At 53.0% G+C, this 16,704-nt stretch overlaps 1 protein-coding gene across 2 annotated transcripts in view; it reads right to left on the bottom strand.

The window, feature by feature from the left end:
• B4GALT1 (beta-1,4-galactosyltransferase 1) overlaps positions 1-16,399 on the bottom strand; it is a 28,019-nt gene extending 11,620 nt beyond the window's left edge. The window contains exons 1-2 of one of the 2 annotated variants that reach the window (XR_011050119.1): positions 16,108-16,384; positions 3,098-3,333 (exon numbers count right to left, since the gene is read on the bottom strand). Coding sequence is in view for 1 of the 2 variants with exons in the window: in XM_068423687.1 (XP_068279788.1) it covers positions 3,098-3,333; positions 16,108-16,384 (513 nt within the window). In the remaining variant the exon portion in view is untranslated. Of the gene's footprint in view, positions 1-3,097; positions 3,334-16,107 lie in introns of both variants that reach the window. The other variant, XM_068423687.1, reaches the window with a different exon arrangement.
• Positions 16,400-16,704: the final 305 nt, after the last annotated feature.

Genomic DNA, 16,704 nt, shown 5'->3' with positions numbered 1-16,704 from the left:
TCTGGAAAATTGCTACCGAGGACATTGCAGGCAACACCAGGGGCCAGTGGAAAACTGTTGAACAACTGCAGGGTTTTCAGGGAATTTGCCAAGTCTCCCCTTTCCCAATCTTCAGTCTGGCTGCATGGGCATTTGCACAGGCTGAACTGCAGCGAGAAAACTCATTTCCAGACCTGAGCGCCCAGGTGGCAGCGGCTGAAGGCACCGGAGAGCTCGTGGGTAACGGCAGGAGCAAGCAGGACTGAGGGAGATGCCACAAATTCGCCACTGCCTTCTCATTTGATGAAGTCAAGCTTGCGTGGCATCAAATGGCTGCTACCAAAAGTGTGCCCAGCTGCGTGTCTTCATCTCAGCTTTATCTGAAAGATCCTACAACTGCTAGTCCATGCGTCGGGTTTGGGTTTTGCTGAGTGTGGGGTGTGGAGGGTGAAGCATCTTATGTATTTTCCACTGGCTCCTGTTACACATTGGACATTTTACAAACATCGTCCCCCTGACTTCGGCCAAGTCCTACTCTGAGGCATTCAGGCATGCAAGAACAGCATGGTGGAGACACAACGGACTCATGACGGAAACACATTGCGCTGAAAGGAAGAAGTTTGACATTACCAGTGCAGCAGTAGCAGGGCTCAGCGCTCCTCTTTCTTTCTATGAGATGCAGAGCACAGAAGAGCACGTAGGCAGCGTGTAAGAACCAGATCACACAGTAATTCTCCTTGCTTCAGTGATTGCTTTGCTATAGACAGGATTAACAAGTAAAGGTAATATTTCCCCACTAGAAGGAAAAATAAAATAAAAAAAAAAAAGGAGGGCAGATGCAAAGGGAAGGACAGACAAGAAAAAGAGAAAAGCAATTGTCAAGACAGCAGAGAAATAAGACTGTTTTCTTACTGTACTTCTGGCAGAATTAATACATTTTCTGCAACTGTCTCTACTCAGTGTTCCCACTCACCCTCGACAGATGCCTCCAGTGGGTTCACCACCACTGACCACTGCCTCTTCCAACACAGCTTGTTAGAGGCATGCAGAAGGAGCATGTTTATTTTACAAATCAAATAGTCTTACTTGCTAACCTACATCTGACTGCTGGATGTGTCCGGGACATATATACCCTGTGTAATGGATGTCACTCCCACTCCAGTTTTGCTCAGGGGATGCATCTGAAAAAAACATTTGCTTCAATAATTTTTGTGAGGGTTAACTTTAGAGTACATAGACAGCCCCACAGCCCTAGCACTGGAGGAAAGGACCAGAGAAAAGGAGGAGCCAGCAAGGCAGGGCAATGCAAGCCAGCATGCACCATCGCAGCAGCAGTGGGAACTCCAGCTGGGCTTCGGACACTGCCTGCTTTTACGGTCGCCGGCACAGCTCCACGTGATCGGGCCCCTCGCTGTCCTTACCCTCGAACACCACTGATGGGGAAATACCAGCCCCAGCTGCACTGCCGGCTCTTTGCGATGCAGACGGCTTCTCACCCACAAGCAGTGCCCCTGGACCGTGGGTGGGCAGCTCTCCCGGTCCTCCGCAGAGCCAGCCGGTGAGCTATGCCTGGCCGGGAAGGCAGCAGCCCCCACCGCAGGATCACTGCTGGGAGCCGCATCGCACCCTCGCTTCCAAGCCACACTCAGAAGAGGAAGGCATGCTGCTCTGCCACCTTCATCCACCTGCACCCCAGGTGGGGACCATGGCTCAAGCAACCTCGTAGCACCGGTAACTTGCACAGACAAATGCTGCACGTGGAAGGAAATGCAGCCTGAAGGACGAAGGGCTGGGGCTGGCTCTGTGTTGCTGGACCACAGTGGCACCAGCTGCTCTTTGCATTACACAGGAAGAGTCTCCTTACACGGCTTAATTTTAGAGCACAGTGTGCCAGTCCGCATGCTGCAGAAATGTCCTGTACCCTCAGCAACGTGGCTGCCAGGCCACAAGCATGGCTGGCCGCAGACCCCGGAGCATCTTGGCTGCTGTGCTTGGGAGCTACCGCTAATTCCTCACAAATCACTTTTGCCCAGATCTCTAGCACCCTGGAAATGAGCAAAGAAAGAGAAATAGTAGTAACAGAGTATGGGTTTTCTTTCTAGAAAAAGGTCTCCCCTTACTTTCAATTCTGTGAGGAAATTTATCGCTTGGGCAACCGTTTTAAATATTCTTGGTGTTTGATATGCCCAAACACATCAGCTGATGTGCAAATTTAAGCAGTTACATTTAAAGAAGCATGTTATTTCATCTCAGTTTTTACTGAGCTGAGAAAACAGGATATAGATATATATCCAAGAGAGAAACTGCGCCGTGCGATTGTCCAGCCTTCTGCCTCTGCTGGGGCTCTCACAACTGCATCTGCCCTTTCACGCTGCAGCCCATGCAAATGCCCACACATTTTAAGCTTTTCCAAGTGTGAACAACACCCACTTATTTAACCACCATTAGCGTATAAATTAAGACAGCTTGTTTGGAGTGAAAGATGCCTTTTTCTTTTTTTTTTTTTTAAAAAAGACAGGTCTAAGGCCATCAGATATCGAGGGAAAAAACAACAAACCACCCCCATCACTAATTCTTTCTTTTCTGTTCTGTTCACCTGAAGACAATCACTCACCTGCTCCACTGCCACAGCTTTGCTTCCTCCATCCTGACACTTTGTACACTATTACTAACACAAACAGAAGTTGCTCGAGAAAGTAAGTGAAATCCTACAGCTTTATGGCACACCCAATGCCAGATTAGGCATTAACGCTACCTTGTCACCCTAAAGACCTCTGTATGCAATTCCTCCAGCAGCTGGGAAAAAGGGACATTTGGAAAGATAAATTAGATTGGGTTGTACTATTAGGGATTTCTTCCCTCCTTACCAAGTGGTTTACTTTAAGCAGAAGCTCTTTAGAGTGAATCATGCCTGACCGGAGAAAGGGACACCAGCAAAATTGCTCGTGTTCATTTTCACTTTTTTTAGTGCTACAGCCTTTTTTTTTTTAAAAAAAAGCAACCTCAACCCTGCTGGCCAGCCCACTGCCATTCAGGATAAAGCAACCACTCCTCTGTTTTAGGGGGCATGGGCACTGTTACAAGAGCGTTATAAAGCCCTGCGTCTTTAGCATCTTACCTGGTTGACAACATATACTCCATAATCTAGTTGCTGCCTTTGGAGAATTGGGTGCAGGTAATAAAGCCAGTACTTCAGGTGCTCCTCTCGGTTCCTGAATGGTATGATTATCGCTACTTTCTGAAGTGCTATACAGTCCTTCGGAGCAAAACGACCTCCTGCTTTGACCTCTGGGTTTATTCTCGCCACTTCTTCCAGGTTCACAGGCTGGGAAAACTCCACACGTAGCGCACCAACTGGAAGAGAGGCACAGCACAAAGTGAGTTAGCACACACAATCTATCTCTCTGAGCACAGATCCTTTGCACACGTTTGGTTTTTGTCTTGTTTTGCTTTTTAAAAAGAGAGGCTTGGATCCAAACAAAATCCCAGTGGCGCATGGAGGCTGGACCAGACGTACCCAAAGCAACTGCACAACACCATTCACAGCAAACCCGCAAACACTGTAGCCTCTTGGTATCAGACCCCAACCAAGTAGCTGATGCCAAATGAGTCTTGAAAATCCTTCTATCTGCATGGCAAACCAACAGCTGCACTCCCCCTGGCACGTGTGCCACAAAACCAGCCTAGAGAAGAGCGTGGTCCTCTGTGCTCTCACTCACCTCACACAGCCTGAAGCCGAGCACTTCAAAAATAGTCCTGCTTTCCTACCGACATAATTACTTACGCCAAGGCTAGCCACATGCAAAGCGAACAAAACCCCCTTTTTTGTTTTTTTGTCTTATAGATACTTTCAGTGTTCTGTAGGCATGCCCATTATTTATTAGAAGTCCTGTATTAGAACTGCTAAAAAAACATATCCAGATTTGCATGCAGGTTGGCAATTCCTGCACACGGTTTCAACAGCGGCAGGTTTTGAAACCGCCAAAATAACCTGTGCCAAAACTGGTGTGTAAAATTGAGAAGCCCCCCTGGCACCACAGAGAAGACAGCAGCCTCTGAGCTGCTCCAGGCCAAGCTCAGGGAGAGAGGGCAGCGACGGCCCCAGGCACTGATACAGCCAATGAGACTTACTTTGCATGACTTTGGCTCACTCATCTGCACAAGTGACCTTTGCTTGCCAGGGCCTCTCCGCTGTGCCACACTGGCTCCGAAGCGGTCCCTCCCATACAGCTGTACGTGGGTCCGGGGCTAAACATGGCATCGCTGACCACAGCCCTTGTGTGGATGCCCTCTCTTAAATTAACATCCAGCCTCGCCTTTCTGCAGTATTTGCTTCCAGCTGCTCCAGCCCTGATGAACAGACTTGCTGCAAAAACCTAACGATCACAGTAGCCACCTGCAGAAGGACCTCTCTTGCTGCCACGTCCTGCTCCCAGCAATGGTGAGCTGATAAACTGGGCTATGCCCACATGCTCAGCCCCCAACAAAACCTCTGCAGCGGGTGGGCATGCTGAGGCCCCCCCCCCACAAAGCAGAAGTTCTTCACCATAAGCACGAGGCCGAGGATCACTCCTTAGAGCTACCGTGTCCTCTTTGCAATTCCTGATGGGACCCCCAGGCCCCTCCAAGGGCACGCACAGTGTGCACACTTCTGCGTGCACATGCCAGTGGTGGATACACTGCACTCAGGGAGCCCCTTGAGAAGGGGGCTTGAGTGATCTTTACAGTTATGAAAGACAGTGGCCGTCACCATCAACCTTGTGCATACCCCAACACGTGACTACTAAAAAAGCAGGAATAATGCTCCAGGCTCACGGCTCGCTCCACAGTTATTTACCCAGAGGAAGGTACTTCAGTTCGGTTGTGCTGCTCCACAAACCTGTGCTCACTCCGGTTGGAGGTGGCAAGAAGGAGACCGGCCAAACAGGCAGAGGTGCTCAGTGTACCCCAGAAGGCAGGTAGGAAGCTTTGCTGCCTGATTCACAGCAGAAGCAAGACCTTGCAGAAACTGGCGTCACGGGCAGGATGCAAAGGGATCTCCTGATCTCTGCATTCTGCACAGGTTCAACAGGCAAGTTTGCACATTTCCCTCTCACACAAGGAAAAGGCAGCGATTTCTCAGACCCCAGAGAAATCTGGTCATTGGGAGAAAGAAATCACTGGGATCAGTCTGCCCATGCTCTCAGCACTCCCGAGGTTCGCAGCTGCACCCTCAATGTGTCTGCCGGGTTGCCCCACGGCACAAGCCAAGTTCTGCAGATGCCTGCCCTGCGGCCGCACAGCCAGAGCCAAAGCCCCTCTGGCCGAAAAGCGGCTTGCAGGGAGACCTGGAAGGGCATTCTGCAGTGGGAGGAAGAGGTAAGAATGGGAGGAACCGGGGTAGGAAGGAACACGCAGTGGCATGAGCGGGACCGGGGCTCGGCGGTGGAGGACCAGGCCAGGCATGGCCACTGCTGTGCCGGCGGGACAGGCACAGGGCAGGCGCCGGGGCAGAGAGGCCAGCGGGGGCCAGAGAGCGCATCATTTCCTCTGAATTTGGTTGTTGCTTCCCCGCCATGGTGGCAAGCACTCTCCCGGAACGGCCTCTGGCCTCGACCCACCTCCATGCCTGCTCCCCCCTGCCCATCCCTCTGCCCCCAGCATCACCTCCATCAGGAGACCAGCACTCCCAGTTAGGATGGTGCTACACTTTTGTGCATTTGAAACATCAAAAGGCGTTGCGCTGGGCACGGGTCACGTAACTGGTCATGGCCAGCGAACGGGATGACGTTGGGCGTCTGTGCCCAGGGATGTTATTTTCCTGCCCTGTTCGCATCCCGAGCCAGCAGCGGGGCTGACGCTGCAGGAAGCAGCGGGGCGGAAGCAGCACATCCCTTCGTGGGGCCCTACCATCCCGGCCCGCTCCAGGCGCCGGCCACTGCTGCCCCTCCGAGCAACCCCCTTCCTGCCAGGGCCGCCTGTGCTCCCTGCTCCCCATTGCTGAGCTCTCTGCTCCCCATTGCTGCCCCCCAGAAACAACCGTGAGCCCCATCAGCCCTGGGGATACTTTCTGGTTTAATGAACAAAGGCTCTTTTAATGTCTCGCAGCATTAAGGGGGGAGGAAATTAAAGTTTGCCATTTAGGCGAATTTACAGGGGAAATCTCCCGCTGGCGGCGTGTGAGCTCCAGCTGAGCAAGGACAGCCGCAAGTGTCTGGACACTGCAAGCAGGGCTTTTTGCAGGCTGGCACCCGCCAGCACCCCAGGCCAAACGCAGACCTCTCATCCCACCGGCGCTTGCTCTTGTTTGCTTTCAGGAGGCTGGAATGTCAGCAAGGAAAAGACGGGAGAGGAAAACACATTCATGATAAAAACCATCTGCGGAAGACAAAGATTTAACAGTTTCAGAGTCTTGAAGGACACTGGTGAGAAGTGATCACAGAATCACAGAATGTTAAGGATTGGAAGGGACCTCGAAAGATCATCTAGTCCAATCCCCCTGCCGGAGCAGGATTACCTAGACCATATCACACAGGAACGCGTCCAGGTGGGTTTTGAATGTCTCCAGAGAAGGAGACTCCACAACCTCTCTGGGCAGCCTGTTCCAGTGTTCAGTTACCCTCACTGTAAAGAAGTTTTTTCTCATATTTATGTGGAACCTCCTGTGTTCCAGCTTGCACCCATTGCCCCTTGTCCTGTCAAGGGATGTCACTGAGAAGAGCCTGGCTCCATCCTCATGACACTTGCCCTTTACATATTTATAAACTTTAATGAGGTCACCCCTCAGACTCCTCTTCTCCAAGCTAAAGAGACCCAGCTCCCTCAGCCTCTCCTCATAAGGGAGATGTTCCACCCCCTTAATCATCTTCGTGGCTCTGCGCTGGACTCTCTCTAGCAGTTCCCTGTCCTTCTTGAACTGAGGGGCCCAGAACTGATCCGTACTGCTCCGACCCTCCAGTTCACCACATCAGTTTTAAAGGCAGCACACCTTCTTGCAAACGCTGCCCTGAGGGACACAGCCAATGCGCAGGTCAGTGAGGAGACCCCAGGCACTGGCACTGTCCATGTACAGCAAAGCAGCCGCTTCTGAGACAGGCTTGACACAAATCGCCCGGTGAATACAGTCACTGGTGTCACTAAGAATACGAAAACGTAAAAAACCTGAATTGGCTGTTTTCAAATACAGAACAGCTAAAACAAACGAGACTTCGTAAAGCCATGTGGCTGACAACAGCAGCAGCAGCACACCACCCACTGCGAATCAGTGCTTTCAGCTCACCTCCAAAGCGGGACGAGGCCAGAGGCAAATCTGCAAACACAGGCTTTCCAACCGGTGACCAGAGCCACGGTTCCAGTTGCTAATTTTAAATCATTTTGACCGAAATTTGACTACCTGGAGTGCAAGTAGCCCCAAGGCTGCTGTCTCCCAAGGATGCTGACTCAGGACCCAATCTGCCCACGCCAAGAAATCATGCGGAGTTTGCTGCGAGTGCTGTCCCACCGGCCAAAACCGTATCCCGATCTGTGTTTACTAGGTAAATTTTCCAGCCCGATTCACTCCATCTCAATCCTTTCTGCTTCTGTGCAAGGTGACTGCCTGATACAGGAGCCACTGTATATTGAGCCCCTGCTAAAAACAGACAGGCATGACAGAGCTATGTGGACTTGCAGCTCCTATACGGCCTGGGATTTGTAGGCAGACAACTTTTGGGTTCAGTTACACAGCTCCAACAGAACAGCTTCATGAGCCTCCACTGTACATTTTTAGCAAAAGAAAACCTCAAAAACATGAATAAGCAACTGCCAGAAGCTTGCAAAAGACACAAAAAGCACGGTGTCACATCCAAATGCTTTAGAGATCGTAAAAGGAGGTTTTAGCTGGCAGTGGTAGGGTAAGAGAGAGACACACACACCAAAAAAAACTGCTCCCCATCTCTGACACACAGAAGCATTGCTGCTCAAAGGGAAGGTGTGCAGGAAAAGCACCATGCAAGCGCAGATGCCGGGTCCGTGGTGGTGCACACAAACAACAGGAAGCAGCTTCTCACCCGAAGCAAAAAGTGAGGCTTGCAAAAAGCCAGAGGCAGCAGAGTGCTCAAGCCTCAGGAAGCTGGCCCACAACCCCACCGTGATCTTTTCATCCCCCGCTTCCCAAAACAGCTCAACCTCTTGCCGTGTGAGGCCACCAGCACGCGTCCTCCCCAGTGCTCATCCTGCTGGCCCAAACGAGAGGACCCTCACTCAAAAACACCAGAATCCGCTCAGCCTGATGCTGTAATAAATCTAGAGGCTGCTCCAGTCTCCCTGGACCACAGATAGTAGAAGTGTTGGGAAAACTCAAGCAGCAATGCCCTGCACAGCCAGAATTGTACTCCTGCATTCCCAGGGAGGCTGCGAATGCGACGGCACCATGCTCCATCCAAGGTGGTAGTGGGTGATACAACACGGGGCAGCAGCCACAAAGGGCAGCCCCAGGGGGTTCAGGTGGGATGGGGTCAGGGGAGGAACCCCTTCCTCATGAGGGTGATACAGCCCCAGCTGAAGGAGATGGGAAGGAGGGCAGCTGGGTTCACGGGCAGGTTTGGAGAGGTGATCCAGCAGACTGGATCACCCTCCCAAGCACTTCACTGCGAAAACGGCAAAATTCACCTGCGCACTTTATGCCAGGCACAAATCTCCGATATTTGATTCAGTGAGAATGAAAGCAAAAGCGTGTAGCACAGAGGTTGGAAAAAATTTCTCCCCAAACAGTGCAGAAAAGAACACTTCCATCGCCCTGGCTGAGAGCCGGGCACTGCTCTCCAGCCGCCCAGCCACGTGCTCGCCCGCACCGCCACGCTCAGACAAACCGTGCAAAAGGAAAGCTGGAAAAGAGAAGCAGAACTTGCAGAAAAGAAAAAAAAAACACCTCTCTTTGCAGGGGCCCAGCAGAAAAGGGAAGGGCCCGTTGGCCACATTAAGTCTGCCCTGGCTGGGAAAAACAAAAACAGCTCCACCCCGGAAAGCGCGGGGGCAAGACCCCCACCCCGGGCTGTGGAGCAGGGGTCGCTCCAGCCCCCAGACCCACGTGGCAGCTCCAGGGCAGGCAGTTAGCTGCATCCCATGGCTCAGCAAAGAAAGCTTTTCCTATTAAAATCAGCTCAACTTCAGAGCTGTGCCAGCGCCTACGCAGGCGGCACCAGCCAAGCTCAAATCGGGGTTCAGCCCTGTAGTGGGGGGACAGGACCGGTGGAACAGGCAGCCCCAGCGCCCCTCGCCCAGCTGGGTCCTCCGAGCAGCCCCCTGTCCTGGCATGCAACCCAGTGGCCAAAACGGCCATGGGGGCATCTCTGCCTTCTTGCAAACTGGCTGGCAGCTGCTGCCCCTTGCTGCCTGCAGCCCTCGCTCCTCCATGGGTGTCTAAAAAAAAAAACCAGCCATCCTTGGTTCTGGCTAGAAATATCCCTGTAAGGAAAAAAAAAGCCTTCCCAAGGATCAGGATACATTTTCTTTGGCTGGTCTACACTTGCAAGGTTGCATCCCCTTAGAGATGTCAGCTATGCCTACACAAGGCTTGAGCCTGCTACACCAGCACATGGCCTGTCTTGGGGCAGGCTCACACAGTGTCTGGCATCTGCAACCGTGGACCCCAAAAGGAAACGGGCTGAAAAAAATGAGGATGCATCGCATGCGCTGGCAACACTGGGTCTGCACGATAGCAGGTTTGCAGGATTAACTGAGCAGCTACAGCCAGAGAAAAAAATGTCTTAATCCAACCCCAAACGCTGCCTATTCCAGAGCAAGGTCTCACACTTAAAAAAAAAAAAAAAAAAAAGACAGACTGTAGTTTCCACAAGAAGGTACTTTTGGGAGAGAAGCAAAGTCCTCATCGGTGGCTCAAATCCAGTGCACGCTCACTGGAGCGGCTTTGAACCCTCTCCCTTTGAGCCAGGCAATCTGCACGCGATTAGCCCTGCTCGCTGCCGCCATGAAATTAAATTCCAGGCCCTCCAACAGCAAACTCAAAACAAACAAACAGAGAGGCCCGGATCAGAAAAAGGCAGAGCTGCCCCCCGCCACGAACCCCCCACCCTGCCGCAGGACGGGACGGGCGGACAGGGGCCCAGTGGCATCCCAGGGACCTGTCTCTGCCAGGGGCAGCCCCAAATCACAAGGCAGCCCCCCTGCCCTGTCGCGTCCCATCCCACCTGGATCCCTGCGCTGCCCCGGGGCTGGGGCGCGCTCCCCAGATAGCGTGGGCGGCTGCCGGATGCCAGGTGGGGTGGAGGTGCATCTGTCTGGCCAAAACTCAGCCAAGGGCTTGTGCACCCCCGAAAGCACTGGGTGCTGCTGGCATTGGGCAGTGTGGGGGGGCGAGGACAGGAGCGGGGCACTGCGCGCCTGGGAGATAGCTGCTGAAACCCCGCTGCCCCCGAGCCCACAGGTTTGCAGAAACCCGTCCTGTATATCCTTACAGGGCCGTTTCCAGCCTCAGCAGGACACGTTTGCAGGTAAGAGCCCTCAAAGCGAGTCCAGTGACACCACAGCCTGGGGACCGGCGGCAGGGGAGGTGACACAAGCAGCCCTCTTTCAGGCAAACATCTGCAGGGGCTTGGGGACTGCCCCAAGCTCCTGCAGCTCAGCTGCAGCCGGGAGGCAGCTGGAAAGGCTGTTTGCCGTGCCCCTGCATCACCAGCAGCCACGGCCACTGCTTGCCCGTCTGGAGGTGCTAATCCACACCTGGCTCAACAAGTACCTCTCCTTGCAGGCAGGGCCTCTAGGCACTGATTTGCACAAAGGAAGACCCTGTCCTGGAGGGATGGGCTGAGCAGTGAGACCTTCTCCAGCTCAGAGAGACAGGAATGAGCTGGACACTGACGCTGCTCCATCCACATCCCATAAAACCCCAGATCTTTGGCCCCACCACTGCAGCACTGCTGTGGACTGGCCAGTTCTGTCCCCAAAACCTCTGCAACCAAAACCTCTGTGGAGAAGGGTGGCAGGAGGGAGGTAGGGGAGCAGTAGCTGCAGGATGCTGTCTGGAGAGAAAGGTCCATGGGCGAGAAGAGGAGGTGAGTGGTGGAGTGCAGCAGCCCAGCGCCGCAGTGTTGCTCCACCAGACCCAGAGCATCTCCCTGCTGAGGACCGTGCACACCCAGCACACTACCCTTTGGGGTGGGGGAGGCCCTCAACGGAGAGACAATGTCCTCCATCTGCTGAGTGAAGTCAGACTAAGGAGCTCCATACCAGAGGAGGAAAGTTGAGAGCTTAAAGAATTCTGCATCCAAGTGCAGCTCGGGAAGCTGCAAGCGTCTGTCTCTTTCCAAACACAAACTTGGCACAATTTCCAAAGAAACTAGCTGTTGCTTCAGATCAACGCTGGCAGAGAAACAAGCACATTACAAAACACTAGATGCACGAGACGGAAAACTTTCCTTTTCTCCCCAGCACATCCCGTCTGTTGTGACGTGTCCCTGAAACAGCTGCTCTCCCGGAAGGCACAGTACCTTTCCAAGTTGGTTTGCAAGCCCAATTAATACTCCTTGACCTTCACTTTGAGCAGCTAAGAGGATGCTAGGGATGCTCTCACCACAGAGGCTGCTCCCTGCCCACTGAGAAAGCCTGCGCTTCAGAGGTATGACATGCTCCCAACCACACGCGTAGCTGCAGAGCTGTTGGCGATGTTACCAGGATTGTGCATCTCCTCCCTGCCAAACATCTTAAGCATATTCTTTGGAGAAGTTTAACACAGTTTCTCGACCTCTCTTTGAGGCCAAGAAAGCCTAACTTTGAGCAAACGGGTCCACATGTTAGCTCCCCCTCCCCCAGCCCTCTCCATGCTCTTCTCTTTGAGTTTCTGTTTTACTTTTTCGAAACAAGGCAGAGGAGGGACACAGTACAACCCATGGGCAAAGTAACACTTGTAGCACCAGGGTTGGGGGGCAGGCGGGCGGAAGCAGGGATGGCAGCTGTATTGGAAGGTTCTAAAAAAGAACAAAAAAAAGGCAAAGCAGACAATAGCAAGTTCAGATGAGAGGAGGGGGAGATGCTGCTCGTAAAGCTTTCTCCACCGCTCGGTATCACAAGATTCAGAAGCCTCCAGTTTCTGGGGCAGAAACCCCCCACAGGAAGATGAGAGCCCATGACTCCAGGTGGGCAACATGACAGGAACCAGACCCCAGGCCATGCCAAACCTTCCAAACCCCTCTGGCACCGTCACCACCAGAAGTCTTACAAAATGGTGTTTTCAGCATCTCTTAGGTTTTCACTCTCTCGCCCCAAGTTACGCTCTGCGAGGATTTTGCCAATGCTAAAGTATCTTCTACCCCTGCCCATGCAACGTCCACATACACAGGGGCCTCAAACTAGATTAGCTGTGAATTCACTGACCTCTCAGGCAGCACAGAACCTCTAAAAGCTTCTGGAACACAGGCACTAAGCGTCACCACCAATTTGACAAGCTACCTCTGTCTCCTCCGAACAAACCTCAAAGCATCAGAATACCCTCATCGCTTATCTTCAGTATCTACAGTTCAGAGCAGCTGCTTGCACTGCCTACATAGCATGAGAAGCAGTGCATCACAGAGAAAGCCCATGCCATAGGTCCTCCCCCCTACAACCAAGCGATGGCTGCTCACTCACAAGCTGGCCAAAGTTGCTTCTTCCTCTCTATCCTTGGTTTTTCAAATGTGCCTCGCTAACAGTGGGAAGCATCAGTTTCTATCCAGGACTGGCATTTCAAAGGAACAGTTGTTTTTCTTGCATGCCCAAGATCTCCCAGCAAATAACCATTTGGAAATTGTATTCCCTTTTAAACATTAGTGAAAATGAGTGCATCTCTAGTGGTTTGTGCTTTGGACAGTTCACTGGTTCATGTATTAACCTAGATTTTTTTTGTTTTGTCAGTAAGCCTCAACTATTAGGGTTTGGGGTTGTCAGTTTTCTCAACTTAAACCTGGGGGTGAAAAGCTATTGAGCCAGACACCCGACTGCAACATGTTTAGTGCACTTGGGTTGTCTTTGCCATGAAATGCCCATGGGGCTGAGGGTAAGAACACATCTCTTCTGTTTGCCATCCCTTACCAGCCACACCTGCTATCTAAAGTAGGGTCAAAAATGGCTAAGGAGACAGCTGTATTCTAAAATAACCTCCATAAACAACAAGTATTCTCGATCAGGCAGGACTTGAAAATGACGTCCTTGAAATACAGATAAGCCTGTCCATGAAGTTCTGCTTTGCAGACTTCTGGCACTGAAAGATAAGCGCTGCTTTAAGATGAGCTCTTTCCAAGAGGGATCTTACTTCCAAAGAACATGTCTGCTTCCGCACTCCCTCCTAAAAACAGCAGACGGAAAAGGTAGAAAATTAGCATTTGACTCCTGTGAAAGCACTTAGGCCATACTGCTTCTACAGAGCAACTTTTAAACTTTTTTTTTTTTTTTTAAAAAAAAAACCCAACCAATATTGTCCTATAGCTCCTAAAGAACATAACAGTTTGGGGTATGGACACCTGCAGGATTTACTTGCTTTTGGGCTTCTCAGAGGCTGAAATTTCACTGCAGCAAGCAGGCTCTCCTTCTTGATGCCCCACTTAAGATATTCATTGGCAGCAGCTCTGAACTGGAGCATAAATCCAAAATGCTTATGATACCTTGTATTAGAGAATTTCATAACTGTTAAGGACTTCTAATTCAAACCTGAATTATGGTATTATTTCCCCAGCCCTGATTTATGCTTTTAAATTATAAATAAAGGCAAGTGAACCATAAAAGCATTTAAAATTTGGCAGCTTCTTGTAGAGATTAAACCTCATTCAGCTAATGCATTTGCTGCAAAGCCAGACAGCAGAGATTGTAAACTACTTGCTCTACACATCACTAGAAAGAAAACTCTGGGCCTCTGAAACAAGTACCTGGCTATTTGACCGTTCAAAAAGCCAGAGCAGCTCAGTTGCACGTATCCTGTGTGATTCATCACACGCTTCCCAACAACGGGGGGGAGGAGGGGGGCAGAAAATAATAAAAAAAAAAAGGATGAGGTGTGTTTCCATAAATTCACATTTATGCTGAGGAAACAGGGCAGTCAGAGCTACCTGTTCCCATCACAGCACTTCTCCATGGCTTTGGGAAGGTGGGAATCACAGGAAGGTCCTTGCTGGTTCCTGCTTGTTACGTTCATACCGCTAAGGAGATTTGTGCACAAAAATAAGAGGGTTTTTTTAATTCTGGGTGGGTGAATTAAATGTCAGAAATGCCTGCAGAGTGTACACCTCTCCATCCCCCACACTGGCCTTAGAGATACATGAGATGTTGATCAGGGCAGACTCAGCTCTGACCAATATCTGAGACAGGACAGGATTGTTTTACAAATACTGTTTGCTACCAAAACCTGGAAAGGGCAGGAAAAAAACAAATACCCATCAGGTTTCTCGCTTACATGCTGGCTACAAACCTGGAAGCTGTGATGGTGCCAGCCTGCACCTGACTGCAGCACCCCACAAGTACTGAAGGTAACACAGCCAGAAACCATTTGCATTGTAAAAAGCTACTTTCTACGTGGCCCTGTAGCTCTCTGAACATCTGTAACCGCCTCCAATAGCCTCATTTGGCCTTTGGCGGATTCCGCAAATTGCACTGAAGATGTTACAAAGACGGTAGAAAACATTTTAATTCATTCTTCAGCGACTAACTCTGATAACGCTTTGAATCTTGGGGACGCTAAGAGCATTTCTCTAAACTCCAGGCATTTCAAAAGCACATGACTCACTCCTGAGAGGATCTGGGTAACAGCAGACCATTTAAAGCAAAGCCATATTCATAAAGGGCTCCCACATCCACTCTGTGAGGACAGCCTTGCACAGCTACTTTCAACTTAAAGTGATCTAGGGGAAAAAAAGTGAAAGATGTGAATCAAAAACAACAACAAAAAAACATAGCACAGTTCCTTTTAGTGACCTCAAAACCACCTTCCTAAAATAACAAACCAGTCGTTTGTTATTCAGATGCATTGATCCATAAACAGCTGACCAGAGAGCACCGAGAGAAAATATGAATTTCTGTGTGGCTTTCATAAATTGAAAACCACAGGTAGCTTCTTGAAAGCCTCTTCCCCCATTGTGATCTCCAGTAATAAAGGTGCCCATGCTAATGTAGCATGTTGATGAAGAGGGAGATGATCCGCAGGCTCCCAAAGAGCTTGTGGCCAGATCACTCTCAACTGGGATGCCAGCAGATCACAGTAAACAACCCTACCTGCACCATAGTGGGGTCTGTTCAATGAGCAGCAGCTACAAATAGCGAGTTGGGCGAGAGCCTTGTAATGGGAAGAAAAAAGCTGAAATTCACCTTGCCCCCTCCTCTGCCTTGCGACAGTCAGTGGATTGAAACAGGTACAGGAGATCAATGTAAAAACTAGCCCAGCAGCAGGCTGCAAACCCGCAGACAGCCCGCCAGCATCCCAGCAGCCTGGGAAAGGCCTGTGGGGAGCACGGCTCCAGCGCAGATAAAACACACGCCGGGCTGCCACGTATCAGGATACTGCATCAGAGGACCACGTCCGTGGGAAGCGCCCCTGGGATGCATAACGACTGCATTCACGTCCCTGCCTCACAGCGCTCTTTAAATCCACGCCGCCCATCCGGCAGGTCCACGCACACGCCCGGACCGCGAAAGCCTGCACAGCACGAACAGCCCGCCTGACCCTTCCTGTGGGATTGCGCAAGGGCAGTATTTTGGGTAGAGTTCCCAGAGGAAATTACCCAACCACTCCGGCAACCAGAAAGAAACCCAGCCGGCCGGGGCGGGAGCACGCCCCGAAAGCGCCGGGGCTCCGCTCGCCGCCGCCCTCCTTGCCAGCGCATCCGCGCCTGGGTCCCCCCCAACGCCGGGTTCCCCCAAACCCCGGCTGCCCGGGGATTCTCCCACAATCCCCCTCCGCCGGGCAGTGCGAGGCCGCGGCACAGCGTGGGCAGCCGCTGTCACACCCGCGCCCGTCCCGCGGGGACAGACACGTACGAGGGGACGGCAGGAGCACTGCCCTCGGGGCGGGGGGCCCACGATGCCCGCGCGCCCCCACCCCCGCCACGGCCCCCGCGGAGCGGCGGCGGGAACCCGGAGGGGAGGAAGCGGAGCCCCCCGATCCGCCACAAGCCCCGACGGGGCGGCACTCACCGAGCAGCGGGGAGCGCTCGGGGCAGGGGCCCGGCGGCGGCGAGGCGGGCGGGGGCCGGGGCCGGGGCCGGGCGGCGGGCGGCGGCGAGCGGGAGAGCGGCAGCGAGAGGTTGGCGGGCGGCGGGCGGCGCGGCGGCGGCTCGGGGCTGCCCGGCGGCCGCAGGGCGCTGCCCGCCAGGTAGTAGAGCAGCGTGGCCGAGAGGTGGAGGGCGCAGAAGGCGACGAGGAGGCGGCAGGCCCGCTGCAGCGAGGTACCGGGCAGCGACGGCTCCTTCATGCCGCTGCGCTGGCGGGGAGCACCGCCCGCCCCGCACCGCGCCGCCGACGGGGGACGGGGACGGGGCGGGGGCGGCGGCGGCTCCGCCCGCCGAGGGGCGGCCCCGCGCCCCGCGCCCCGCCCGCAGCCTCCCGCCGCCGCGGGGAGCACCGGCGGCACGCCCCCTCCCCGGCATCGCGCCCGGCATCCCCCCCCCAGCCACCGGCATCCCGCCCGCCTCCGCCAGCGGCGACTAAGCAGCGTGTCCGCCTGCACCGGAGTGGGCACCCCTCTCCTCTGGCTGGGCATCCAGCACGGTACCCGGTAACACCGTGGGGTAA

This window comes from Nyctibius grandis, chromosome Z, assembly GCF_013368605.1.
Source record: "Nyctibius grandis isolate bNycGra1 chromosome Z, bNycGra1.pri, whole genome shotgun sequence".
Classification (NCBI taxonomy): Eukaryota; Metazoa; Chordata; class Aves; order Nyctibiiformes; family Nyctibiidae; genus Nyctibius; species Nyctibius grandis.
Note: the sequence above shows the minus strand (reverse complement) of the source record. Positions and strands in the feature narration are given on the sequence as shown.